Source organism: Oryctolagus cuniculus, chromosome 11, assembly GCF_051225735.1.
Source record: "Oryctolagus cuniculus isolate XC-2025 breed Fujian yellow rabbit chromosome 11, ASM5122573v1, whole genome shotgun sequence".
Lineage (NCBI taxonomy): Eukaryota > Metazoa > Chordata > Mammalia > Lagomorpha > Leporidae > Oryctolagus > Oryctolagus cuniculus.
In genome coordinates this window covers 114,382,012-114,407,171 of record NC_142877.1, presented here as the reverse complement: position 1 = coordinate 114,407,171, position 25,160 = coordinate 114,382,012, and the positions used below count along the sequence as shown (strand labels likewise).

The following is a 25,160-nucleotide window of genomic DNA, read 5'->3' as shown; positions in this document are numbered from 1 at the left end:
CCAGGCCTTGAACCGGATTCTCAGTCACCTGTGAATTCCTGGCTCTGTGCACAGAGCCTGGCACACGGCAGGTGCTCAGGGCGCAGGGGCTGTGCGGGAGCCGCCTCTTGGGCTCTCCCAGGTCTGCAGGGCAGGCTCCGATGGCGGTGTCAGAGGCAGGGCCAGCTGAGGCTGGGGGCGGATCTTGGTGCCCTTCCTTCCTGGCGTGTGGCCGGACCCCTGAGTGCCCACCTGTCCCTGTCTGGCGTCCTGCTCTCTGCCCGGAAGGGATGGGGGCAGGGCCCGAGTGAGGTCGAGCCTGGTGGACACGGTCAAGGACAGAGCCCCCTCGCGAGCTGGATCATGAACTTTATTCTGTCACCCAGTCGTTTGCGCCCAGAAAGCCACTGACCCTCCCTGTCCTCGGTGGCCAGAGAGGGCAGGGAGCGGGCTCAGGGCACACAGCCAGGGTGTGCGAGAGGAGGGCTGCTTCCCGCCCAGTGCCCCTGCTGCCGCCCCCCGCTGTGCTTCCACACGTGGGGTCGCCTGTGGCCATCCTTGTGTGTCCAGCTCCTCCTGCAGGTGTCCAGCTCAGTCCTCCGGGGCAGTAGCATGAGGGGCTTGCACACCTCTAGACACGGGGATCTCACCCCCTCACGAGGCCGCTGCTCCAGCCTGGCCCTGTGGAGAGTGTGTGTGTGTGTGTGTGTATCACTGTATGTGTGTCTGCGTGTGCATCTCTGTCTCTCTGCATGTATGCACGTCTCTATGTGTGTCTCTGCAGGCATGGGAGTGTGCATGCGTGTGTGTGTGTGTGTGCATGTGGTTGCCTAGTAACCTGCTCTCCTCCCGGGGCTCCGCCCACTCCACTCGCCCACTCAGGTGACTACCTCCTGCCCCCTAGTCTGGCGTTTCCCTCCAGGCTTCCCTGGGCCTCCGTGGAGGATGAGAAAGGAGCTGTTCACAGGGCTTCCTGCAGGTGGCGCTCTCCCAGACGGAGCTGCCTGCCCAGGGAAGGAGCTCACTCTCTATTCTGACAATGCTGCTGCAGGGGGTCTCAGGGTGCCAGGACCCCTGGGCCACCCCTCACCACCTTGGGACCACTGGCCAGTGGGCCAGCAGGGAAGCTGTGAGAGGGTCTCTGCCTCCCCAGCCACAAGCCCTGTGTCACACTTGGTGGCTGGGCCACTGCCTCCAGGCAGCCCTCCCGGTGGTCACAGCCCACAGGGCTCTTTTCCTGGCTGCTGGGTTGTGGCTCTATCCCTGTTTGGGTTCAGTCTGTGTTGGGGACACACTGTGTCGTTATCTCACTGGGTTCTGCCTGCTTCTCCCCGCCAGGGGCACATCCTTGAGGGTGGTGCCTGCTCTGCTCCCCTCCTGCTGGCCTTGCTCGGGGAACAGAGTGCAGAGGCCGCGGCCTTTCTAGTCCAGACTCTGGAAGAACCAGAGAAGCGGCAGTGACTTGGGCGAGGGCACACAGCGCGTCCCAGCTGGGCTCCTGGCGCCTCCTGGGTCCTGCCCCTGGGTCTGGGTCCTTGCTCGGGCAGGGAGGGGCTGCTGCAGATGTCCTGAGCAGGAGGAGGGGCTGGTTGGGGGTGGGAAGCGCTCAGGGACCCCACGGCCCCTCCTGCTTTGAGGACAGACATCTCGGCGCTGAGGACACGGAAGCCCAGAAGAAAGCAGGCGCTGGCCCCCTCTGGCTGCTGGCCTCGCTCTCCCCTGTAGTGGGCTGGGAGTCCCTCCTGGCAGCCGCTGCGGCTGTGGGCTCTGTGCCCTCTGGGGTTCCCGGTCTCCCTCCTGAGCACTGCGCCCCCTACAGTCAGCTCTAGGAAGTGCAGGGAGAAGGAAGCATCAGTGGCCAGGCGTAGCAGGTGGGGCTCCAGCTACCACAGGGCACCGGGTCGCAGGACGCTGGCCTCCGGCGCCGCCTCCCAGGAGGCTCACTGCTTGCTGACGATCTTCTTCCTCCGAGCAGAGACCAGGTCGTAGAAGGGGACGCGGGTGATGCTGGCCCTGCAGTGAGAGCGGGAAAGGCGGCTCCCAGGGCTGGACCGGCCAGCACAGGGTCTCCCAGGGCTCGAAGCGGGAGCAGGGGAGCCCTAGGGAGGCGTGGGGCTGCTACGCGCCTGGGGAGAGGCCACATGATGCCAACAGGGCCTGAGCGGGGGCACTCGGATCAGGGACTGAGTCTTGGGAATTCTGCCCCCAGGTGCCCTGGACCCCTCTTCAGCTCCCGCTGGAGACTCTGGAAGGGAGTAGGGAGAGGCTGGGTGGAGCCCGGCTCTGCCCCTCCGCAGCTGTGTGACCCCATCCCGCCACCTCACAGCCGGCCCCTGCTCTGTGGCCTCTCTCACCTGGCCACACCCCTCCCCATTTAGCAGTCTGTGGCTCCCCAGTGCCCTCAGGAGAAACCAGAGCTCACTACCATGTGCCCATGACCTTGCCGCGCTCTGTAGCCTCCTCCCCCATGGCCCGGTCTCACCTGGCCTCTGGGTGCCACCCAAGCAGGCCTGCCCCTTTGTGTCTGTCTCCAGTGGTCCTTCCACTCCAGGAAGCTCCTCCCTGCACCTCCAGGGGAGGGTGATGCTGACGGGAGCACCCTTGCCAAATGCAAGGTGCTGGGCCAGTGCGCTCCGAGCATCACTGCACTGGGTCCTCCCGCTGGCCCCAGGACATTGGTCTCTCCCTGCCCTGTGTCTTGGGAGCTGGCAGGGCGCTGGGCCCATGCAATATGGGTTGTGGGGAGAAGCTGTGTTCTTGAAGCAGGAGGGCGATTTGGGACTTGGCCCCCTGCCTAGCGAGCCCCCTTTGTGAGACCCGAAAGCAGCGGGGGCCTCTGGAAGGTGATGGAGAGCCACGCCCCCGCTGGGCCGCCCCTTACTGGATGGCCTGGATCCACTGGTCGCGCTCCTCGGCGCTGGAGGCCGAGATCCGGTAGGACTGGTGCTTGCCCTCCACCACCTTGCCGTCCCCATCCGTCTTGCAAGCTTTGATTTTCTGGCCCCGGCAGCTGGGGTTGTAGAGCTCCAGGCAGAACTGCGGGGGGCGTGGCTGGGTGAGGGCAGGGCAGCGGGGGAGGGGAGGGAGGCCGCGCGCCCCCCAGGCACCCGTGACCCCATCCCCCACACTGAGCTTTTCCTGTGCACCAGGCTTCACCTGATCCTGTGGCACAGGAGGGGAAACCGAGGCTCCGAAGGGGGGGGGTGACTTTTCAGGTCACCCAGCCAGTGTCACAGCCCTTTCGGTGACATTGACCCGCTCCTGGAGTCCAGGGCCCCATCTGGAGGGTGTGGTGGGCACAGCCCAGCCTCCTCCAGCAGAGCCCTGTGCAGCCCAGCCACGCCCCCTTTGGGAAGGCTCCCAGCAGCCCAGCACCTACTGGCTTCTTGGGGTCGTCCACGGGCTGCACTGAGAGGTTCTCCAGGGGGATGATTCCCCGCGGCTCCTTGTCCTGCAGGGCGGCCGGGGGGGAGGGGAAGGAATTTCAAGGCCAAGGTCAGGACATGAACTTGGACCCACAGGGGACTGTGCCCGTTTTCAAGGCTGTCGGCAGGGTGTGGGGAGCCTCCCCTTGTCCCTCTGCCATCCCCATCTGTAAAATGGTCATGGAGGCAGACCAAGGGAGCAGGAAGGGTCCCAAGCTCTGTAGGGCGTCCACTTAGTGGGAGTGCGGGAAGCACTAGGTGGAGGAGGGGCGGGGGTGCGGCGTCTGCTCACCGTGGTGAACTCGAAATAGTAGAGGCAGCTGTCGGTCAGGATGAACCAGCGCCGCTTCCAGGTCTTCACACGCCCCCCTGTGAGACCCTGACTGTGAGCCCTCCGCCTGCTCCTGGGGTGCCCGCCGGAGCCCCTCCCACATTCCCTGGCCTAGGGCTCCCCAGGAGCAGACCCTGGCAACAGTGACCCTTGCCTGCCCTTCCTGGCTGCTGTCCCTCCTGGGCTCAACCCCGACTCCTCCTGCTCCCTCCGGCCCCTGCCTGGCCCTGGGCTGAGCCTTCCATCTTGCTGTTGTCTGGCTAAGTCCATTTGACAGGTGAGGAGACTGAGGAGCGGAGAGGCTGTGGCGCCCGCCCACAGTCCCAGAGCAGAGCTGAGGCTCCGGGGACTTGAACCCGGGGTCCTAGTTTCAGAGCCTGAGCCTGAGGGCCAAGGCAGCTGTGCGGGGTGCGGGCCTGGAGATGTGGGGCCCCCGTGGGCATCTAGTGTCACACAGCACCAGGCAGGCTGCTCTGGCCGAGGCCCCTGCTCCAGTAGGATCTGCCTCACAGATCTGCCATGTCTCCCCCTCCACCCGCAGGGCAAGCTTCCGGGAGTGTGTGTGTGGAGGGTGGTGGGGGGACATCAGGTCCTGCAGTTCCCCTGTCACCCTCTGCAGCTGCAGCCCCACCGCAGCCCCCCAGCCACATCCTGTCATGCTCCTGCCCTGTCAGGGACACCTGACCCTCTGCCTGCTGCACCTGCCACTTGTGGCCTGGGGCATGTGGAAAGGTTGGGTGTCCGAGGGCCCAGCCCCCGCCTACACAGAGCAGGTCCTGAATGGAGCCCCACCTCACCCCTCTGGGGAGGGAAACCGCATGCACTTGCAGCTTTGTCTCTGCACCCATCTGCTCCTCAGCTCCCCACCTGCAGAGCAGCCCCTGGCCCCGCCCCCTTCCCTTTGAGCACAGGGGGTGGTGCGTGGGTTGTGCAGACTGCCTGGCTGGGGGTCAGGAGACCTGACGCTGCCCCCACTCTCCCTAGAGACTGCAAGGAGTGCCTGCATGTGCTGCCTGAGTGTGCATGTTGGTGTGCCTGAGTGTGCACCTGTGTGCCTGAGTGTGCATGCCGGCATGTCTGAGTGTGCATGTTGGTTCGCCTGAGTGTCAGCTGTGTGCCTGTGCACACAGGAGCGTGTGCCTACATGCCTGAGTGTGTGTCAGCATGTCTGAGTGTGCATGTCAGCGTGTCTGAGTGTGTTGGCATGTCTGAGTGTGTGTGTCGGCGTGTCTGAGTGTGCATCGGCATGCCTGAGTGTGCATGTTGGTGCGCCTGTCAGCTGTGTGCCTGTGTACACAGGGGCATGTGCCCACTTGCCTGAGTGTGTGTTGGTGTGCCTGAGTGTGCACCCATGTGCCTGATTGTGCATGTCTGTGTGTCTGAGTGTGCATTGGCATGCCTGAGTGTGCATGTTGGTGCGCCTGAGTGTCAGCTATGTGCCTGTGCACACAGGAGCATGCGCACACACGCCTGAGTGTGTGTCAGCATGTCCGAGTGTGCATGTCTGTGTGTCTGAGTGTGTGTTGGCATGTCTGAGTGTGTGTGTCAGCGTGTCTGAGTGTGTGTGTCGGCCTGTCTGAGTGAGCATCAGTGTGCCTGAGTGTGTGTTGGTGTGTCTGAGTGTGTCGGTGTGTTTGAGTGTGTGTCGGCATGTGTGAGTGTGCATTGGCATGTCTGTGTGTCGGTGTGTTTGAGTGCACGTTGGTGTGTCTGAGTGTGTGCGTCGGCATGTCTGAGTGCGTGTTGGCATGTCTGAGTGTGTGTTGGCATGTCTGAGCATGTGTCGGTGTGTTTGAATGTGCGTCGGCGTGTCTGAGTGTGCGTGTCAGCATGTCTGAGTGCGTGTCGGCGTGTCTGAGTGTGTTGGTGTGTCTGAGTGTGTGTCAGTGTGTGAGTGTGTGTCTGAGTACGTGCCGGCATGTCTGAGTGCACGTCGGTGTGTGTGTGTGTTGGCGTGTCTGAGTGTGTCGGTGTGTGAGTGTGTGTCGGTGTGTCTGAGTGTGTGTCAGCGTGTGTGTGTGGCAGTGTGTCTGAGTGCATGTCGGCATGTCTGAGCGTGTGTCGGTGTGTTTGAATGTGTGTCGGCGTGTCTGAGTGCGTGTCGGCGTGTCTGAGTGTGCGTCGGCGAGCCTGGGCGCTGGCTGTGTGCCTGGCGGCCTCTCACCTAGTTTGAGCAGCCAGCCCTCGCGGTCCGGGTTGAAGAAGGTGTGCGTGAGGTCGTTGCCGTCGTCCTCGGGGATGGAGAAGGGCTCGCTCTTGATGCTGTCAAAGAGGTTCTGCCGGAGAGGAGCAGAGGCCTGGGCTTGAGCCCCGGGGGCCTCGGTCAGGCCGCCCCTCAGGCAGACCCTTCCTGCTCCGGCTCCCAAAACCACACCTGGCCTGGCCCAACCCCCGTGCTACAGCCAGGCAGAGCAAGCACAGGTGGGCACCTCACACGCACACATACACGGCGTGCATGACACATGTAAGCTGCATGCACACACACACACACACACACATACACACACACACACGCTCACACATACTCTGGGGCCCAGCTGCCAGAGTCAGGGCCTCCCACTGCCACTCCCACTCCCACTCCTGGGAAGGGGAGCCCCGCCCGCCTCAGTGCCACAGCGGCTGAGCTGAGCAGGTGCACCACAGGGAGGAGGGGCAGGTGGACTGCTGACTGCGGCCCTCGGAGGCTCCCCCTCCCCCGTACACCCCGTTTGGCCAGGCGCTGACGGTGAGGTCCCCGGGGCGCTGTCCATTGTCCTTGGGGGTGTTTCTGGAGTAAGAGCTGCCGAGACCTGAAGGAGCAGCCTTGGTGGCTGGAGGTAGGCCAGCCAGGCTGGGACCACCCTGGGGGCGAGGTCGGGACGCCGGCACCGGATCACCCGGCACTGCCTGCCATGCTCGGCAGGAGGCACTGGGCTTCAGGAAGGGCCTGCCCAGGTCCCGCAATCCAAACTGCCTGGCTCGCTGGGCTGATCAGAACCGGACCGGGTCAGGAAATCCTGTGCTGCGCCTGCGAGTCCAAGACTCCCACCAGGATCCTTTGGCCAAGGTCCCGATGGCCCTGAGAGCTCGGGGCTCCCGAGTAGGGAGCGGGGAGCTGGCGAATTCCAGCTCTCTACAAACGCCCTCGGCGCGAGGGGCAGAGGCTCCACGGGGAAGACATCTATGGGGCGCGACGCCAGTGCCTGCACGGGCTCACGGAGGGCTGGCGGGAGTGCACGGTGGCCCTGGGCTGCCCGCGTGGGCTGTTCGCGATGCCCGGGAGCGTTTGTGTCCCGGGCACTGGAGCCGGAGCTGGTGCGTCCCGCTTCATGGCGACAAAGGCCGCGGGCGTCACCCAAGGCACTGTCACCCAAGGCCATGCGCAGGCTGAGCCGGCTCGTGGGGTCTGATCTGAGCTCCGAGCTGCTCCCAAGCCCTGCCAGGACCCAGGGGGCAGATCTCACACTGGCGCTCCAGGGACAGGCGGCTGCAGGGGCTGAGCTGGGCGGGGTCTTTGCCCCTCAGGCAGAGTCTGCGAGAGCATCGGCCGCCCGCTTTCAAGCCAGGCTCTCGGGCTCTCCCTCCTGTGCTTCCTGCTGCACCCGGCTCTGAGCCCCCCACAGGAACCAGGCAAACTCCCTGTGCTGTTGTGGGGAGCCCTGGCCCACGCCCCTCAGCCAGCCCCCCGCGTGCCTCTCCCTTTCCCAGCCAGGGATGTCCTTTTCCTGTTTCTTTTCTGGACCACTCCTATGCAACCTTCAAGGCTCCTTTGAGAAGTCACCTCCTCCGTGGAGCCTTCCAGGATGCCACCCTGCCCCTGCCCCCAGCATCTCCAGAGCTGCTGTGCCGCAGTCGGCACCACAGGACTTCCCAGGGCTGTGACTCACACGCGGGTCACCTTCTCTGCTGGCCTGGAACTGTGGTTAGTCACACCCGGGGCCCTTGGCTGGGCGCAGGGCCTGGCACAGTGTGGCAGGGGTGGGGGCTGCCTGGAGAGGAGACAGCAGGCCTGGGGCCTGTTCCGTTCCTGGACTTGAACTTCTACTCAGGACAGGCAGGTGAGCAGAGCTGGAGGCGTCTCAGGGTCCAACAAGGAGACCCCGTTGGTGTGTGTGTGTGTGAGAGTGATGGCTGCCCAGGGGCTCCTGGAGGCTTCAATCTGGGAGGGCTTCCCGGAGGAGGTGTGTCATAGTTTGTGGGCAGGAGCAACATGAGGCAAGTTTGGGAAGGGCCTTCAGGGACCACCCTGTTTATGATGGTGGGTTGCAGGATGGTCGCCGGGCTGGCCGGGTCCTCTCAGCAGAGCCCGCGCTGGGACTTTGCCCTCCGCTGGGCCGGCGGGGCGCCTCTTACCCGGAGCTGCTCCTCGGGGAGGTCGCTGCCCCCGTTGATGCCGCGGTTCATGGCCACGAAGCGCTCGAAGGACGGCCTGTCGCGGACGTTGGGGTTGTGCAGGCTGGTGTTGAGCATGATGACGGAGAAGGACAGCACGTAGCAGGTGTCTGTGGGCGGGCGGCGGGTCACCCTTCCCGTTCGGCCCCCTCCGAAGCCCCCTCCCGCAGAGTGTGCCCCCCCCCCCCCCCAGCGCACACACTGGTTGCTGTTGGCTGCAATCCCGGCAATGCGCGGCCGGCCGGCGGGCCCCTGCTCCGTTAGTCAGCCGGCCGTGCTTGGGCCGGACGCTGGGCTGAGGCTTGGGGGCGGGGGGGGGGGGGGAGGAGGCTGCGCTGGGTCTTTGGTGGGGTACTTAGGCCCGGGGGGGGACCCAGAGCCAGGGAAATGGCACTCTGGTTGACCTTGGAAGGCCTTAGCCTGCCTGACCTTGACCTTGGGAAGTCCTTAGCCTCTCCGACCTTGGCCTTGAGGAGTACTCAACCTCCCTGACCTGCGGCATCCCCATCAGAGACATAGGAGGTTATCTTTGAGGTTCAAAGATGCCGATTCTCCCGCTCCCTCCCTCCCTCCCTCCCTCTCTCCCTCCCTCCCTCCCTCCCTCTCTTTCTCCATCTCCCTCTCCATCTCTCTGCCTCCCTCTCTCCCTCCCTCTCCCTCTCTTCCTCTCTCTCTCCCTCTCTTCCTCTTTCTTTCCCTCTCTCCCTCCCTCTGTGTGTGTGTGTTTTCTGGTGTGTCTGTGTGTTCTCTGTGTGTCTGTGTGTTCTCTGTGTGTCTGTGTGCCCTCTGTGCGTGTGTGTGCACTCCGTGTGTGTGTTCTCATGGGTCTGTGTGTTCTCCGTGTGTCTGTGTGTTCTCCGTGGGTCTGTGTGCTCTCCGTGTGTCTGTGTGTTCTCCGTGGGTCTGTGTGTTCTCTGTGTGTCTGTGTGTTCTCTGTGGGTCTGTGTGTTCTCCGTGTGTCCGTGTGTTCTCTGTGGGTCTGTGTGTTCTCCGTGTGTGTGTTCTCTGTGTGTCTGTGTGCTCTCCGTGTGTCTGTGTGTTCTCCGTGGGTCTGTGTGTTCTCTGTGTGTCTGTGTGTTCTCTGTGTGTCTGTGTGCTCTCCGTGTGTCTGTGTGCTCTCCGTGTGTCTGTGTGTTCCCCGTGGGTCTGTGTGTTCTCTGTGTGTCTGTGTGTTCTCTGTGGGTCTGTGTGTTCTCCGTGTGTCCGTGTGTTCTCTGTGGGTCTGTGTGTTCTCCATGTGTCCGTGTGTTCTCATGGGTCTGTGTGTTCTCCGTGGGTCTGTGTTCTCCGTGGGTCTGTGTGTTCTCCGTGGGTCTGTGTTCTCCGTGGGTCTGTGTGTTCTCCGTGGGTCTGTGTGTTCTCCATGTGTCCGTGTGTTCTCTGTGGGTCTGTGTGTTCTCCATGTGTCCGTGTGTTCTCATGGGTCTGTGTGTTCTCCGTGGGTCTGTGTTCTCCGTGGGTCTGTGTGCTCTCTGTGTGTCTGTGTGTTCTCCGTGGGTCTGTGTGTTCTCCGTGGGTCTGTGTGTTCTCCGTGTGTCCGTGTGTTCTCATGGGTCTGTGTGTTCTCCGTGGGTCTGTGTTCTCCGTGGGTCTGTGTGCTCTCTGTGTGTCTGTGTGTTCTCCGTGGGTCTGTGTGTTCTCCGTGGGTCTGTGTTCTCCGTGTGTCCGTGTGTTCTCATGGGTCTGTGTGTTCTCCGTGGGTCTGTGTTCTCCGTGGGTCTGTGTGCTCTCTGTGTGTCTGTGTGTTCTCCGTGTGTCTGTGTGTTCTCCGTGTGTCTGTGTGTTCTCCGTGGGTCTGTGTGTTCTCCGTGGGTCTGTGCATTCTCTGTGTGCTCTTTTGGCTCTGTGCTCTCTGTTTCTGGAAGGGCAGGGTGCCGCCAGTGCCCGGCAGAGCTGTGAGGAAGAGACGACTTGGTGCGTGTGCAGGCCACACTCAGTGCCCGCTGGGCCAGCACAGGGGCCAGGGCCACCCCTCCCTGTCTCCCGGTGCCTCCTCGCAGGCACGGGTCAGCTCTGCGGGGAGCGTGTGGGGACTGCCCCCTCTGGGTCTCCTCCTGTGCCTGGGACCCCACATGTGCCCAGTTCCAAGCTGCTGGGCCCCTGTTTAAACAGCTCTGGGGCGAGTGGCTGGCCCAGGGATCCGCACACCGCTTGGGACGCCTGCGTTTAGAGTCCCGGCTCTGCTTCCAGTTATGCCTGGGAGGCAGCTGGCGACCATTCAAGCGTTGGGTTCCTGCGGCCCACGTGGGAGTCCCGGATTGTATTCCAGGCTCCTGGCTGCGGCTTGGCCCAGCCCTGGCTGCTGTAGGAATTTGGACAACAACCAGTGGATGGCATTTCTGTCTGTCTCTGCCTCGATGCCTTTCAAATAAATTAAAAAATAAATAAATAAACATTGAAGCTGAAATTGCTGCCCACAAGGCCTCTCTCCTTTAAACTCGAGGAGGACTCCTAGTCACCCTCAAAACCCTGTGCAGACCGTGCCACCTCCAAGAAGCCGTCCGGGACCAGCTGGCTCATGGCCCCTGCCTGCAGATACCAGAGCTGTCGCTACCCGAGCCCACTGGGCCCTCATTCTCTGCCTCCCCTCCCAGAGACCCTGTCCTGAGGGCCCTGAGCCACACAAGCACCGGCAGAGGGCCGGGCACGGAGCCTGCCCTCAGCCTGGGCTCCCGGGCCCTGCACCTGTGGACTGGAAGACGCCCGGGTTGCAGAGGCAGTAGCGGGCTGCGAAGGCCTCCATCATGCGGTCGATCTTCTGGGCCTCGCCGGGCAGGCGGAAGCTCCATAGGAACTGCCTGGGGAGGAACAGGGCGCTCAGCGAATCCAGCCAAGCCGCTGTGCCTATTCCAGCCCCACGGCTCTGTCCCTGGAGTGGGGCTGGGGAATCTGGGACCGCTCTCCAAGCAAGGACGCGGTGGGAGGAGGTGGGAGGAGTGCATGTGAGCACACAGCTATGCCAGGGTTTTGCACCCGTGAGCTCAGGGAGCGAGCCCCGTGTACCCGTGAGCTCAGGGAGTGAGCCCCGTGTACCTGTGACCTCAGTGGGGTGAGGTCCTGTACCCGTGAGCTGAGGGAGTGAGCCCCGTGTACCCGTGAGCTCAGGGAGTGGGCTCTGTGCACCTGTGACCTCAGGGGAGTGAGGTCCTGTACCCATGGGCTCAGGGAGTGGGCTCTGTGCACCTGTGACCTCAGGGGGGTGAGGTCCTGTACCCGTGAGCTCAGAGAGTGAGCTTCGGGTGGCAGGTGCCACCACTCATTATGTCTGGCTCCTCATGTCCTCCTGGCTCCCGCCCCTGTGGGTGCTGCCGCCCCAGCCCCCCTCGTGTGCCCCCCTCACCTGAGGGCCTGGACGAGGTTGAGGTTGGCGAACTCATGGCAGTCTACGAAGGCCTGGAGCACCTGCAGGTTGAGAGGGTCCCTGCAGAGGAGGGGGGAGGGGGGTACACTTGGGGACTTGCTGGTCCCCACCTCCTAGAGGGGGTTGGAGTGGGGGGAGGCGAGGAGGGAACAGGCGTCTGCCCTTCTGGGGTCTGAACACCCAGGGCTCTGCTCACACCAGCCCTGTCCCCGTCACACCCAGGGCTCTGCTCACCCTGGCCCTGTCCCCGTCACACCCAGGGCTCCGCTCACACTGGCCCTGTCCCCATCACACCCAGGGCTCTGCTCACCCTGGCCCTGTCCCTGTCACACCCAGGGCTCTGCTCACCCTGGCCCTGTCCCCGTCACACCCAGGGCTCTGCTCACACTGGCCCTGTCCCCATCACACCCAGGGCTCTGCTCACACTGGCCCTGTCCCTGTCACACCCAGGGCTCTGCTCACCCTGGCCCTGTCCCTGTCACACCCAAGGGTGGAGCCCTGCTCTCCCACAGGTGTGCACACATGCGGACTCACGCACTGGGCACACACACACACTGGCACACATGCATACATGCACACACACATATGTGCACACACACATCCCCTCACTGCCCACCAGCTTTGGGCCTCCCAGGAGGGGCACTCTGGCTTTGGAGCTGGCACCCCCCAGGTGAGAACCTTCCGCTGCTACTTCCTGCCCGCGGGACCCCACCCAAGCCACGCGACCTCCCGGGTCCCAGCTCCCTCATCCGTGTGATGGGGCGGGGTCCAGGCCTCCCTCACTTCCTCCCTCTTCCTGCTCTTAAGCCAGGAGCGTTCCTGCTCACCGCCTTGCTCAGGGAGGGAAGTGTGTCCTGTGGGGAGCTGGGGGAAGGAGTTGGGGCTCGCTGGCCCAGCTGTGCCCTTGTCCCTTTCAGTCCAGTCTGAGGGGCCACAGCAGCCTCTGCTCTGCCCAGAACCCTCCCTCGGTCCCACCTCACCCCTCTCACCCTCCCTTACAGACTCAGCAGCCTGCCGCTGCGTGAGCTGCTTATGCCCCAGGGCCTTTGCACGGGCAATTCCCTCCATGTGCAATGCTCTTCCCGGATGCCTGCAAGCTCAGGCCCGCGTCCCCTTCCAGTTTCACCTTCTCCACGAGACCCCCTACTGCCCCCCCATCCTTGGTCCCCTGCTTTCTTTCTTTTTTTTTTTTTTTTTTTTTTTTTTTGACAGGCAGAGTGGACAGTGAGAGAGAGAGACAGAGAGAAAGGTCTTCCTTTGCCGTTGGTTCACCCTCCAATGGCCGCCGCGGCTGGCGCGCTGCGGCCGGCGCACCACGCTGATCCGATGGCAGGAGCCAGGTGCTTCTCCTGGTCTCCCATGGGTTGCAGGGCCCAAGCACCTGGGCCATCCTCCACTGCACTCCCTGGCCACAGCAGAGAGCTGGCCTGGAAGAGGGGCAACCGGGACAGAATCCGGCGCCCCGACCGGGACTAGAACCCGGTGTGCCGGCGCCGCAAGGTGGAGGATTAGCCTAGTGAGCCGCGGCGCCGGTCTTGGTCCCCTGCTTTCTTTGCATTTCACAGATCCATCATTTTGGGGCATATTTGGCACACTGGGATCTGTGCCCTCCGCTGGCAAGTCCTCCCTGCATTCAGGAGTTCCGTCTCCCTTGTTCCCTGGGGAAATTCAGGGCGTGGAAGGCCCCTGGAGCTCTAAAAGTTGTCTGTCTGTCACCATAAATGCGCAAATGGGCGAGGGTCCCAGCAGCTGGAGGGGCTGAGCGCTTGTCCCTCGGCCCCTAAGGAGCCAGGACATCAGCAGCGGGACTCGCACTGTCGCCTACCTGCACACCCCACTCCCTGCCTCCTCAGGTCCCGCCCCTTACCTCTCCCCCAGGTAGGTCCCGATGGCCGTCTTGTTGAGGCCCTCCCCCTTGAACAGGAACTGGGCGATGTCCTGGGCATCCGGGGTCAGCAGCTTGTGCTCCGTGAGATACTGGATGCCCTGGGGGCAGGACAGAGCCCTTGAGCCACCTGGAGCCAGGGCCTGGGAGAGGGGTGGGAGCACGGGGGCCAGGCACCCTGGCGGGGGGGCGTGGCCTGTTCTGGGACTCTGTGTCCCCTCCTGATGGCAGCTGCCTTTGTGAGGTGGTGAGCTCCCCATCCCTGGAGGTGTGCAAAGAGAGTCGGGGTTCCCGCCAGGTGCTCCGTGGTGAGCTCCCCGTCCCTGGAGGTGTGCAAAGAGAGTCGGGGTTCCCGCCAGGTGCTCCGTGGGGTACTCTGTGGTCAGACAGCCCCGATGATGCACATCGGTGGGCCCGTGAATCCGGAATCCTGAGATTCAATGATCGAGCCTCTCCTTTTGTTCCCCGAAAACTCATATCACTTAAAAATAGCATTTTGCTTTGTCGCACCAGTAATCTCTGTCTATTGTATAAAAGTGTCAAAAAAATCCAACTAACTCAAAAGGGGAGGAAATTGCCTGGGCTGCCCCCCTCCCCCTGGGGTGGAAGCTTCCACGCGGCCCTTCCTTTCCTTTCTAGAAGAAACGAGAGTGGCCCCTGCCTGCCACCTGGGACCCTGCTCCACCCACTGCTGACGTCACAGCACCTCTCCCCACGACCTGGGTCTCCCTTGTCCATCAGCCAACTTCAGGGGCTGGCCTCTGACTTTCTGGGACCACTCCCCCATGAGCAGCCGGAGGGTGGGCTCTGAGAGACGCCCCCCCACCCAGGTGGAGGGAAATGGCACTGAGTGCGTGGGTCTGAGGGTCTGCGGCGGGGGATGGGGGGCACGCGGGCCACTCTTGGCTGCAGTGGGGCAGAGGCGGCTGTCACACCGGGAGCAGCTCTGTGCCCGCTGGCTGCCCTGTCCCCACCTGTGTGTCGCTATGGCTCCCTCCTCTCTGTCTCTGCAGGGCGGGGACTGGGGCAGCCCAGCCCTGACCCCCGTGCCCTGGGCCACCGCAGAGGGCAGGGCTGGGACCAAGGCCCCACCATGAAGTCTCAGCCACAGAGAAGGAGACGCAGGCCCCTGTCCCCACCTCCCACCCCAGGCCCCGGGGCCCTGCAGGGCCTCAGCTCCATCCTCCGTGCAGTGGGTCACTTGGGGGGAGGAGTGGGCGCTGTGGAGGGGCCCCCGCCCGCGGGCCGCCCACCTTCACCGGGTCCATGTTGAACTTCTTACGCCCGATGCTCAGCTCCCTCTCTTTCTGCGCCAGGCGGCTGGGGACAGGAGAGGGAACCGTCAGCTCAGGACCAGGGCTCCCCAGTCCCCCAGGGGCAGCCAAGATTCCCTCCTGGGGGTGGTGCTGGACATGGAGTCCCCAACACCGTGCTGGAAGCAGGGAGGGAGAGAAATGCAGGTGCGGGCCCCTCTCTGCAGCGCTGAGCCCCCCAACTCGGGCCTCAGCCAGCGTTCGGCCACTCTCAGGAACCCCCAGGGGTTTGGGGGAGAATTTTGAGGGGCCTGCACCAGAAGGCAGGGAGGCGCCTGATGGGCAGTGGGGTGTGTGCGCGGGGCTCCAGGCACCGCCCCGGCCTCTGGGGAGTCGCTTCTTCTCAGCCTCTGTCTCCTCACCTGTAAAACGGGGTGACACCACCCCCCACCCCCAGGCACCATGGGAGCTGGCTGGAGCAGGAAACTTGGAGACACAGGGCCGTGTGTGTGTGTGTGTGTGTGTGTGCGCGCGCGCATGCATGTATGCTGGTGGCAGGGGATGGAAGTGGGGGCCCGGGGGTGGCAGAGGCTGGTGGGTTCCCTGGGCCACTGTCCGTGGTCACCAGCGCCCTGATGCCCCAGGAGGCTGTGTAGGAGCCACTGCTCTGCACAAATGGAGAAACTGAGGCCCAGGCAGGGGAGGACCTGCCCCAGGTCACTGAGCCAGTGAGCATCTTCCCATAGCAGGGCGAGCCGGGGGCCCTGGCTCTGCTGAGTGGGGCGAGGGGCCGGGCCCTGGTCCTGCTCCCGTCCTCCCCCTGCCCCGCCCTGTGCCCCGGGCTGAGCTCCCCTCCCCTTTGCCCGTCCCACCACGTTCCTGGCCATGGATGGTGAGGGCCCGGCCAGGGTGGCTCAGGAGGGCGGAGCGGTGGGACGACCAGGCTCTGTCTGGACGTGGGCTCTCCCTGCGGCCTGATTTCACCAGGGCCCAGGCCGACCCCTGGCTGTGCGTGATATGTGACGCCCTTAGGAGCCCTGTAGCCGGTTCCAGGGTCCCCCAGGCCCTCACCTCTCCTGCGCACTCTCGAAGCAGTCGATCTGGGCGAACACTTCTTCGATCTCGTCTTTCAGCTTCTGTAGGAGGGTAGGGCCCCCGGGAGGGGCGTGAGCTGGGTGAGACCGGGACCCCCAGGCCTGAGACACTCCCACACCCTGACCCCTGGCCCTCACCTCTGTGGGCCCACTGCCAGCTCCCAGGCCAGACCCCTGCTTCTGTCGGCACCCAGCATTCTGCTCTTATCTTGGTGGGAGGTCGTCCCTCCCCCTTGCCCACCTGACTCCGCCCTGTTCTGTTGTTCTGTGGTCAGGTCTCCGGCCCTCTATCAGACCTGCCCCTCTTCACCCTGTCCCTGGGAGCCCGCCCCTCCCCCGCTCGGGTTCTGCCCGCGGCTCCCCATCGGCTCCTCTGTCCCCGCTCTGGCTCTGGGACCAGCCCCTTCCCACACCCCAGTCTCTGGCTCCCACAGGGACGGACGGCAGGCACAGGCCCTCTTCCCAGCGACGTTGGCATCCCAGTGAAGAGAGGACACGGCGGGCTGAGGAGATGGGAGGACGCGCCCCCCGGCAGACCCCAGAGCCCTGCTTCCTTGACCTGGAGGGGGGGCCCGGGTCAGAGGAATCCCCTGGTCCCTGGTCCCAGCCATCGCCACTGCTGGGGTGAGAGTTGGCAGGTGCAGGGCGGCCTGAGAACCCGGCAGTGCCCTGGAGACCTGGAGGAGGGGCGGGTGGAGGATGCTGGCCGTGGGGGCGATCCTGCGACTCAGGGCCCTCGTGGGGCCTGGCAGCTCCTGTCCGGGTGGTCGTGGCCCAGCCACAGAGCGGCTTCCCCAGCCCTCAGATGCGGATCGGCCGCCGATTGAGCACCATGCTCTGTGGGGCTAAGGAGCCTGCTTTCCTGGGGCAGGGTGGTCCTGGGCAAGTGAAATGGTTGTGCAGAAAGGATCAGGGGACGGTGCAGGGGGAGCTGGGTTCATGGCTCGCCTCTCCCGGGAACCTTCAGTTTCTGGGCGTGGGGGTGGGGACAGCAGCTGCAGCCCTGGGGGTGTTCAGGGCAGCCTCCAGGGGGAGGCGGCGTTTGAGAATGAAACATTAAGGCAGAGCCGCAAGAAGAGCTGAGGGGAGTCCCAAGCTGAGGGACCCGCGAGGGCAAGGCCCGGGGAGGGACCCAGGCCGGTCCAGGACGGCCACCGAGAGCCCGATGCGCTGAGACGCCGTACCCAGGACACTGAGGGCCACCTGGCCGTGCCGGCCCCTGCTCTGTGTTTCTGGAGGGGTGGGGCCTGACTGAGGCCTCACAGCCGGATTGGAACCCGGCCCCTGGTGCAGCTGGGCGAGGCTTGTGGGGCTGGGCACACGGCGGGGCTGGGGATGGGGGTGTCTCGGCACGTGGGGGCTGTGTAATCAGACTGCCTCTGCCCCACATGCTGGGTCCGTGCTGGAGCCTGGGAAGTGCCAGAGGGCCCTGCACCTGCGCTGTTCTCGCCGGGGCCAGGGCGGGAGTGATGGGAGGCGCAGGAGCAGGTGCCAGTGTTGGCCCGGGGTGGGGGCACTGGGGGTCTCAGCCCACCCCGGGGCCAGTGGGGGGAGTGATGGGAGGCGCAGGAGCAGGTGCCAGTGTTGGCCCGTGGTGGTGGGGGACACTGGGGGCCTCAGCCCGCCCCGGTGCAGGGGTGAGCGGGAGGTGTGGGAGCAGGTGCCAGTGTTGGCCCGTGGTGGGGGCACTGGGGGTCTCAGCCCACCCCGGGGCGCGGTGCAGGGGTGAGCAGGAGGCGCAAGAGCAGGTGTCAGTGTTGGCCTGTGGGGGGGGGCACCGGGGGCCTCAGCCCGCCCCAGGGCCAGCACGGGGGTGGACGCGCACCTGGATGTCCTCCAGCAGCTGCTCGCGGTGCCATCTGATGCGCTGCAGCTCCTCCAAGTCGCCGCTGCTCAGCTCCGCTGGGTCTGGAGCGAGAAGAACGAACTCTGTGCCACCCGGCGCCAGCCGCCCCCGCCTCCCCGGCCCCTTCCCTGCAGACCCTGTGACTCCTCTACCCTCTCCACTCCAGCCTCGGCTCAGGGGCCACCTCCTCCGAGCAGCTGTCCCTGACCACCTGCCCATCTTCCCCCGCCCCTCCTGCCAGGGTCGGGCACCCTGGCCTCTCCCTTGGCTCACTGCCTTCACTCCTCGCTCAGTGCGCCACTCCAGCACCTGGGAAGAGCCTGGCACGTAATAAACGCTCATGGAAATGCCCGCCGCGGGTGCCTACCCCCACCTGGGCTTCCTTTCTTTTTAAACCATTTTTGAAAATTCAGCAATTTTTTAATTTACTCCAAAGGAAGAGACAGATGGAGAGAGTTCCTGTCTGCTGGTTCACTCCTCAAATGCCCACAGTGGTCAGGGCCGGGCGAGCCCTCCATCCGGGTCCCCCAAGCACTGGAGTCATCACCTGTGGCCTCCCAGGGTGAGCATTAGCCGGAAGCTGGGTCAGAAGCAGAGCTGGACTTGAACCACACAGGCGCTGTGGGCGCCCAAGGCCGCGCCTTAACCTCTGCGCCAAGTCCCGCCCTGCCCAGAACCCCTTCCTCCGCACTGGCTCCCGTGCCTGCCACTTATTCAGTTGTCTATTTGCCCAGCCAAGAAGTGGCCTTGCACGCCGCCTCCCACCCCATGGGCCACGCCCAGCAGCAAGGGAGCCTGGGAAAGGAGCCCTCCGTGGGGTGGTCTGGTGTCCTTGCCGTCAGGTGGGGAGATGAGGTTTTGAGTGCCCATCCCCAGAAACTGGGGCTCGGAGGACTGAGGGGACCTGGCCATGGGGGCGCAGGGACAAGGTTCCTGAGCCAAGATAGGACCTGGGCGGGGCGGGGGGCTGATAAGTGACACCTGTGTGCCGGCGTGGGCACTTGGTGCCAGGAGCTGCCACGGCGCCCGTCTCTGGGCCCGCTGGGCCACGGCCACCCCTCTCGGCAGTCTCCAGGGACTCCTCATTCTGGCCCAACAGCGCCCCCACCTGCCGCCCCAGGAGCCAGCCCCTCCCTTTCCCGGCACCGTTGGCTGCTCAGTCTCGTTTCTCGGCTTGCTCTGGGGACGCCTCCCCTGCAGGCCGGCCCCAGCTCTCTGACCTTGTCTTAGCTTCAGGAAGCGTGGCCCCCAGTGACCACTCAGAGAGAATGCCAAGTGCCCCTCCCATGGGCACAGCAGCCCTCAGGGCCTGGCCCAGAAGGCACCTGTTGGGCCAGCAGGGAACCAGGCGGAGGGAGCTGGGTGCCCAGGGCGGGGTGTGGAGAGGAGTCTCACAGTTGGTCCCTCCCCAGGACCCTGCCCCAGCCACAGGAGCTGCCTCCCCAGGGACCCGCCTCTCCCAAAGGAAGCTCCGGCCACACAAATGCAAGGCTCTTGTAGGGATTCAGACCCAGAGCCTGCAGGCTGAGGGGGCGGCTGTGGCCCCAGGAGGACGCGTTCCGGCATCCCTGGTGCCCCCCCAGCACACCTGTGCCCACAGAGCTGCAGCCAGCACCTCTGCCCCCGGGCTTGCCCAGACCCCTGCGTTATATCACATGAGCCAGGAGAGGGGTCCCCACCAGAAGTCACTGGCCTGGCGGGGGACAGAGTAGCTCAGGGGTCAGTGTGGCCATGACCTTGACCCTGCATGGTGGTGCCCTGTCCACCGTTACACATGGGGACATGGGTGCCTGCACCTAGTGGTGGGGGAGGGCCCCACGGGGGACTGTGTCCATCTGTCCCTGAGGCTCTGAGGTCTGCGGGTTGTGGGGTCCTGTTTCCTGGGTGCAGGGAGGAGGGACGTGGGACAATCTCTGACACAGGAAGGTCTGTGACCAGGCGTGGCTCTTCCATCCTTGGCTCTGTCTGAAGCAGCACCCGGCTGATAACACCGAGGCCCAGAAAGGCAAAGTGACCGGCCCCAGGCCACACAGCCTGGAGGGAGGACACCCCTGACGCCTGGCCTCTGTCCCAGGACAGGTGGAGCCTCGCGCTGTTTGGGGCATGCAGGGATGGGAGGAGTAAGGGGCCGGCCGTCCCCCGGACAAGGCAGGGAGGTAGGGAAGCTGGGACCGGGAACTCCTGTTGGGAGCAGCGAAGGAGACTGAATGTCCCCAGAGAAAGTCGACCACCTCCTTCGGGCTTTGGGGTCGAGGGTTTGTTTTCCGCTATTCTCCTGTGGGCTGGGGCTCGGTGCCTGCTGGCCTGTTTCTGGCCTGGGCACACCTGCTGGTGGAGGTCTGGTGGATTCCAGGCGGGGCAGGACTCAGAGAGAAGCCAGGCCAGGCAGGGCTCCCTGGGTCCTAGGCTGTCCCCTTCCCCTGGGGGACTCCTCATTGGTCCCCGGCTCCTGGCTGAGGAACCACACGCACCCCTTCTCCTGGTTGATCCATTTATCCCCTGTGCACGCGGCCATCACCCCCTTCCCTGCACCCCAAGCTGACCTCCTGGAATTCCCCCCATGGGGCCCCAGTCCTGAGCTCTGCAGCTCTGGGGAGTGTGCCCCTCCCCCAGGGGCACCCCAACACCCTCCTCTCTCCTCCCCGCATCCACGCCCCGCCCACCTTCTGCTCCTCCCACAGTCTCCGCCCCCTTTCCCACCTGTCTCACCCTGCTTGCGAGGACAGGTGATGCTCACGATGTCTCCTCGTGACCCCCTGCCCCACCAGTCCTGGGACAAACAGCCCGAATCCCGCTGGGCTGGCCCACGCTGCCGCTGAGCCCTGTGCTCGGCCTCCCTGGCCGCCCCTCCCGGCCCCTGAGCTCTACCCCTCTGTGACCTCTGCACCTGCTGCTCCCTGGGCCCCAGGCATCCGTCCTCCTCTCTGCCTGGCTGCAGTGCCCCCCACGCCGACCTCCTCCCCGCTGCACTCAGCAGTTCTGGGATCCGTGGACCCCAGCCACTGGCGCAGGCTGAGCCCCCACCGGGCGCCCGGCCCCCGGTGCTCTGGCTGCTGCTGGGACCAGCTCATCAAGGAAGGTGTGTGCCATTTCGTCCTGCAGATGATGCCCCCGACGCTCAGGGAGGGGAGCGCAGCCGCCCGGCTGACCCGGTAGGAAGGGGGCGGAGTTGGGGTCTCCACGCGCATCGTTTAAACCCAGCAGAGGCACGCTTGCGTGTTGAACAAAGGTGAGACATGAAAGATGCCTACAGGTGGACCTCACCACCCCCTCACGCCAGCCTTGCAGAACTGGGGAAACTGAGGCACGGGTGTGGCAGACACAAGATCGGGTGTCCTAGGGCAGGGACTGTGGGAGAAGCCAGGCGCTTGCTGTGCCTTTACTTCCAATAGCTCACGTAGTGCCCCTCTGTGGAGACAGGTGGTTCACAGCCCCCTTCTGTCAGGGACCTTCCCCCAATAGGTGGCACTGACAACCCGGGGCTGCTCCAGCCAACGCCCTGTGCACTGCACCTTCCGGCCCCAGGCACGACCTCTGGTTAGGAACTGGGTGCTCCTCCCCATCTCAGAGCCGAGGGCGCCGAAGGCCAGGAGGACAGCAAAGACCTGGCTGGTGAGCGGCGCCTCCGACTCTCAGGCTGGTGTTGGTGGTGCCGGCTCGGGGGAGCTGTGTTTTGTTGCCGCTGCCATCCCCACGGTCACCGTCACGGCCACGACGGCAGAAGCGTAAGGTCAGAGTCAGCATCGTGCAGAGGTGCATGGGAGGGAGCACAGGGGAGCCCAGCCACCGGCTGGTGGGGGAGCTGGCGCTCTGCCTTCCGTGAGCCAGCCTGACTCTGGGTAGCCGCACCCCACCTGGGGAGGAAGCGCTGCACCCCTACCCCGCCCCAGGCAAGCATCCCCTCACCTTTCTGTTTAGAGCTTGTGTATGTGTCTATCTTTAACCCAGCAATTTCCTTTGATCACTCATAATAATCCAAAAGTTTGTAGGAAAATGGAATTACAAGACAGCAACTTATTTTGACGCCAACACAGTTTTGAGGAAGCCACGGACGGTTTTCATAATATGCACGCTCTGTGAATGGTTGAAGACGTCTTGTGCACACGGAGCTCAGATTTTTTGACAAGAAAATAAACATTTTTTTTTTGCCAGGCAGATTTAGACAGAGAGAGAGACAGAGAGAGAGAGTTATAGACAGTGAGAGAGAGAGAGACAGAAAGGTCTTCCTTCCGTTGGTTTACCCCCCAAACAGCCGCTACGGCTGATGCGCTGCGCCAATCCGAAGCCAGGAGCCAGGTGCTTCCTCCTGGTCTCCCATGGGATGCAGGGCCCAAGCACTTGGGCCATCCTCCACTGCACTCCTTGGCCACAGCAGAGAGCTGGACTGGAAGAGGGGCAACCGGGACAGAATCCGGTGCCCCGACCGGGACTAGAACCCGGTGTGCCAGCGCTGCAAGGCAGAGGATTAGCCAAGTGAGCCGCAGCGCTGGCCAAACTAAACATCTTTTAATTCCATTTTCCATGAACATTTCAAAAATGATTTATTTGTTTGAAGGACGGGGTGGAGAGAGAGAGACTTAACCGCTGTTGGTCCACACCCCAGAGGGCCACAGTAGCCCCTGGCTGGGGCCAAAACCACAGTGGAGAACTTGATCCGGGTCGCCCATGTGACAGCAGGGACCCGGCTACCAGAGCCATCGCCGCTGTCTCCCAGGCTGGGCGCCGGCAGCGCGCGGGAGCCAGGAGCCGGAGCCGGGGAAGCCAGCCTCTCCGACACGGGGTGTGGGAATGTGTTTTAAAATTCAGGTTTGTCTTAAAAAAAAAAAAACATTTATTTTATTTATTTTTGGGGGTGGAGAGCGAGAGAGAGAGACCCTGCATCTGTTGGGTCACTCCCCTAAGGCCAGCGACAACCCAGCCAGGAGCCCGGACCCCAGCTTGAGCCATGGCTGCTGCCCCCCGCTGGGCTCCAGGAGCGGGACTGGAAGGATGGGGCGTGGGCGTCCAAGCAGGGTCTCACCCGCCGCGCTGCACGCCTGCCCTGGGAAGCGGGCACTTCAGCCTGCGTCCAACCCAACGCCGGGCCAGACGCCCCTCCACCAGCATCTGGAAGCGCCCTCGGATTTTGAGGGAGATGAACGTTTTTGCAATAATAATACACACACCAGCACCCCTGCAGAGCCCTGCTGCCTCCTCCCCGTCCCTCATGCTTCTCCTGCCCCGCCCGGCCCCTCTGCACCCCTGACCCCTGCGCCCCTGGGCTGCAGCTGCCTCGTGCCCGCACCGACCGCCGCGGCTCCTCTGCACTTCCCTTTTTGTGACATAATTTTAGACGTCGCTGCGCCTGCCAGGGCAGCTGCCTGACTTCCCCTCCAGGGCAGCGGGCAGTGCCAGCCTGGCGCCCTCTGGGAAGAGGCCCCAGGCCGGAGGGCGCTGGGGGCCGGGGGGCTGCTGCTCACCCCAGCCCAGAGGCCCCGCCCGCGGCTTCCTCTCCCCCGCTGCAGATGCCTCTATTTTTAACCGGCCGTGGCCTCCTGCATCGGTGGCCGCCCAGCCAGCGCTCGCCTTCGGTCACCTCGGGGCTTCCTGGCCTGGACGTGTCCCCAACCACCTAAGCCCCAGGGGCGGGGCCCTAGCTGCTCTCCCACGTCCCAGGTGGGCCCTGGGAAGACTGAGGTGGGAGAGACCCATCCCGGCCATGGGCAGGTGCAGGGCTGGATTCTGAGCCAGATCTGGGGGAGTCTGTCCGAGCCCCGGCTCACCCCCGCTTTGCAGGTCAGGTGGATGAGGGCAGCCACCTACAGGCAGCGAGTCTGGGCTCAGCCTGGGGTAGTGTCCTGCCCACCGAGGAGTCTGATCAAGTCTCAGGTGGTCACAGGGCTGTCACTTCCCCTACCCCCTCTTCCAGGAAGTCTACCCAGATCTCCTCTGCCTCTCTGGAGACAGTTGCTTCCTTCCACATTCTGTGGCTGTATCCACTGACTCATCCGGGTCAGAGCCCTGCAGAACCAGCGCCTCCCTCTGCCCCCCTCACCCCAACACCCTGGACCAGGAGCTCCCTCAGGGGTCGGCCCATAGCTGGGTCACCACTCTACCCCACTTGACACACAGCACCCTGGAGGAGTGTGCAGAGAGTGAATGGCCGATAGGACGAGCCAACCAGGCAACTACCTGCACCTGCCACCCACCCACGTCCCCCAGGGCCAGCCTGAAGCAAAGATGAGATCCCTCCTCCCACCCCACTCCTCTGCTCTGGCTCCTCTCCCTGCCCCCGACCTGGGGCTCTCTCCTCCTGGGTTCTTGTCCCTCTGCCACTTACTGGCCACACGGCTTCAGGCGAGTCAGTCCTTGCCTGAGTCTCCTTCCCCCAGGACAGCCAGGCAGGACACAGCCCCGGGCGTCGGGACCCCAAGACCGTGGTCCCGTTGGCTTTCATCTGAAGAAAGGCTTCATTGTCGAACAAGGTTGAAGCCACCTGGCCCCGGGGACCTGAGTGGCTCCTGCCAGGCGGCACCCCAGGTGCCTCGGGGACATTCTGGGACTGGGTGGGGGGGACTTGGTTCCCCCTCTCCCCGTCCCTCTCTCCGCTCCCCAGGACCGTGAGCCTGCCCTGCCCCCCTTGCCAGCGTCCCAGCCTCCTGTCGTCTTCCCTGCACCGCCCTGGGTATGGGGAAGCTTGCGCCTCTCCTCAGCCGCCCCCAATGGCAGAAAGGGGCTGCAGGGTCCCCGTACACAGCCACCATCCTCAGCCTCGTCGCAAGAACAGCGCTGAGCCTTGTACTGGAATGTTCTTGCCCCGGAACCCCCGCGGATCACCCCCTCCCCCACTTCAGGGCTCTGCTCGGGGGCGCTCCCCTGTTTCCCGTCGTCCCTGCCCTACTTTTCTCATGTGACAGAAAGTGACATATGCCACATGACCTGTGGCGTGTGCTCTCTCCTACTGTAGCAGGTGCCCCTGCGACCCAGCCTGAGCCCCAGGAGTGCTCATGTTTGCTGCTGCCTCTCCCACCCGTGTCAAGTGCATTCCAGACCGTCTCCTTCCAGGACCTGCAAGGCAGGTGCCGTCACCCCGCCCCTCGGCAGAGGGCGCTCAGGCCTGCAGGGCCCGGGCCCAGGTGCTTACCTGGGTGGCACAGGTCCATGGTGAGGCCCCGGGGGCAGCACCTTGCCCCTGACCCTCGGCTGCTCGGCCAGCCCGGCAAGGGTGCGTCACCTCGCCCCTGCAGAGGCCTCTTCCTGCTTACCCCGCCCAGCCCTGCCTGCAGGGAGGAAGTACGTGCAGGCCCGGGGCTCCTGCGCAGGCTCCCGAGGCGGCCGCACTTTCTAAAGCCGGCATCGGGGACCTTTGCATTCGGGGTGCGAGCAGGGAGGTAGCAGCCAATGACACAGACGGGGAGAGGGGAGAGAGAGAGAACAGAGCCACAGGGAGCCTCGCACAGACACGTGTGCACACATGCTCTGAGAATAGAACGTTCTCTCGGGGCCGTGATATTCATCCTGGGGGGGGGGGTCCCCACACACAAACCCAAGGGTCAGCCTGCTTAGTCCTCCTGGCTGGGCCCCGTGTGTCCTACCCCGAGGCTCTCGTTCAACTCCCACTGATAAAAAAACATTC

General features: G+C 64.2%; 1 protein-coding gene across 2 annotated transcripts; it reads right to left on the bottom strand.

The window, feature by feature from the left end:
* Positions 1–330: 330 nt before the first annotated feature.
* CYTH4 (cytohesin 4) lies at positions 331–24,814 on the bottom strand. Of its 2 annotated transcripts, XM_070051495.2 has the most exons (13): positions 24,669–24,814; positions 17,525–17,607; positions 15,677–15,741; positions 14,606–14,672; positions 13,335–13,453; positions 11,447–11,527; positions 10,792–10,904; positions 8,068–8,216; positions 5,900–6,011; positions 3,697–3,773; positions 3,359–3,430; positions 2,861–3,015; positions 331–1,992 (listed from the first exon to the last, which is right to left on the bottom strand). In XM_070051495.2, the coding sequence occupies exons 1-13, from the start codon at positions 24,685–24,687 to the stop codon at positions 1,920–1,922; spliced, it is 1,185 nt and encodes a 394-aa protein (XP_069907596.2). In that variant the 5' UTR covers positions 24,688–24,814; the 3' UTR covers positions 331–1,919. The 2 variants fall into 2 exon arrangements, with proteins under 2 accessions (XP_069907596.2, XP_069907597.2); XM_070051496.2 differs by lacking the exon at positions 14,606–14,672 and having other exon boundaries at positions 24,669–24,796.
* Positions 24,815–25,160: the final 346 nt, after the last annotated feature.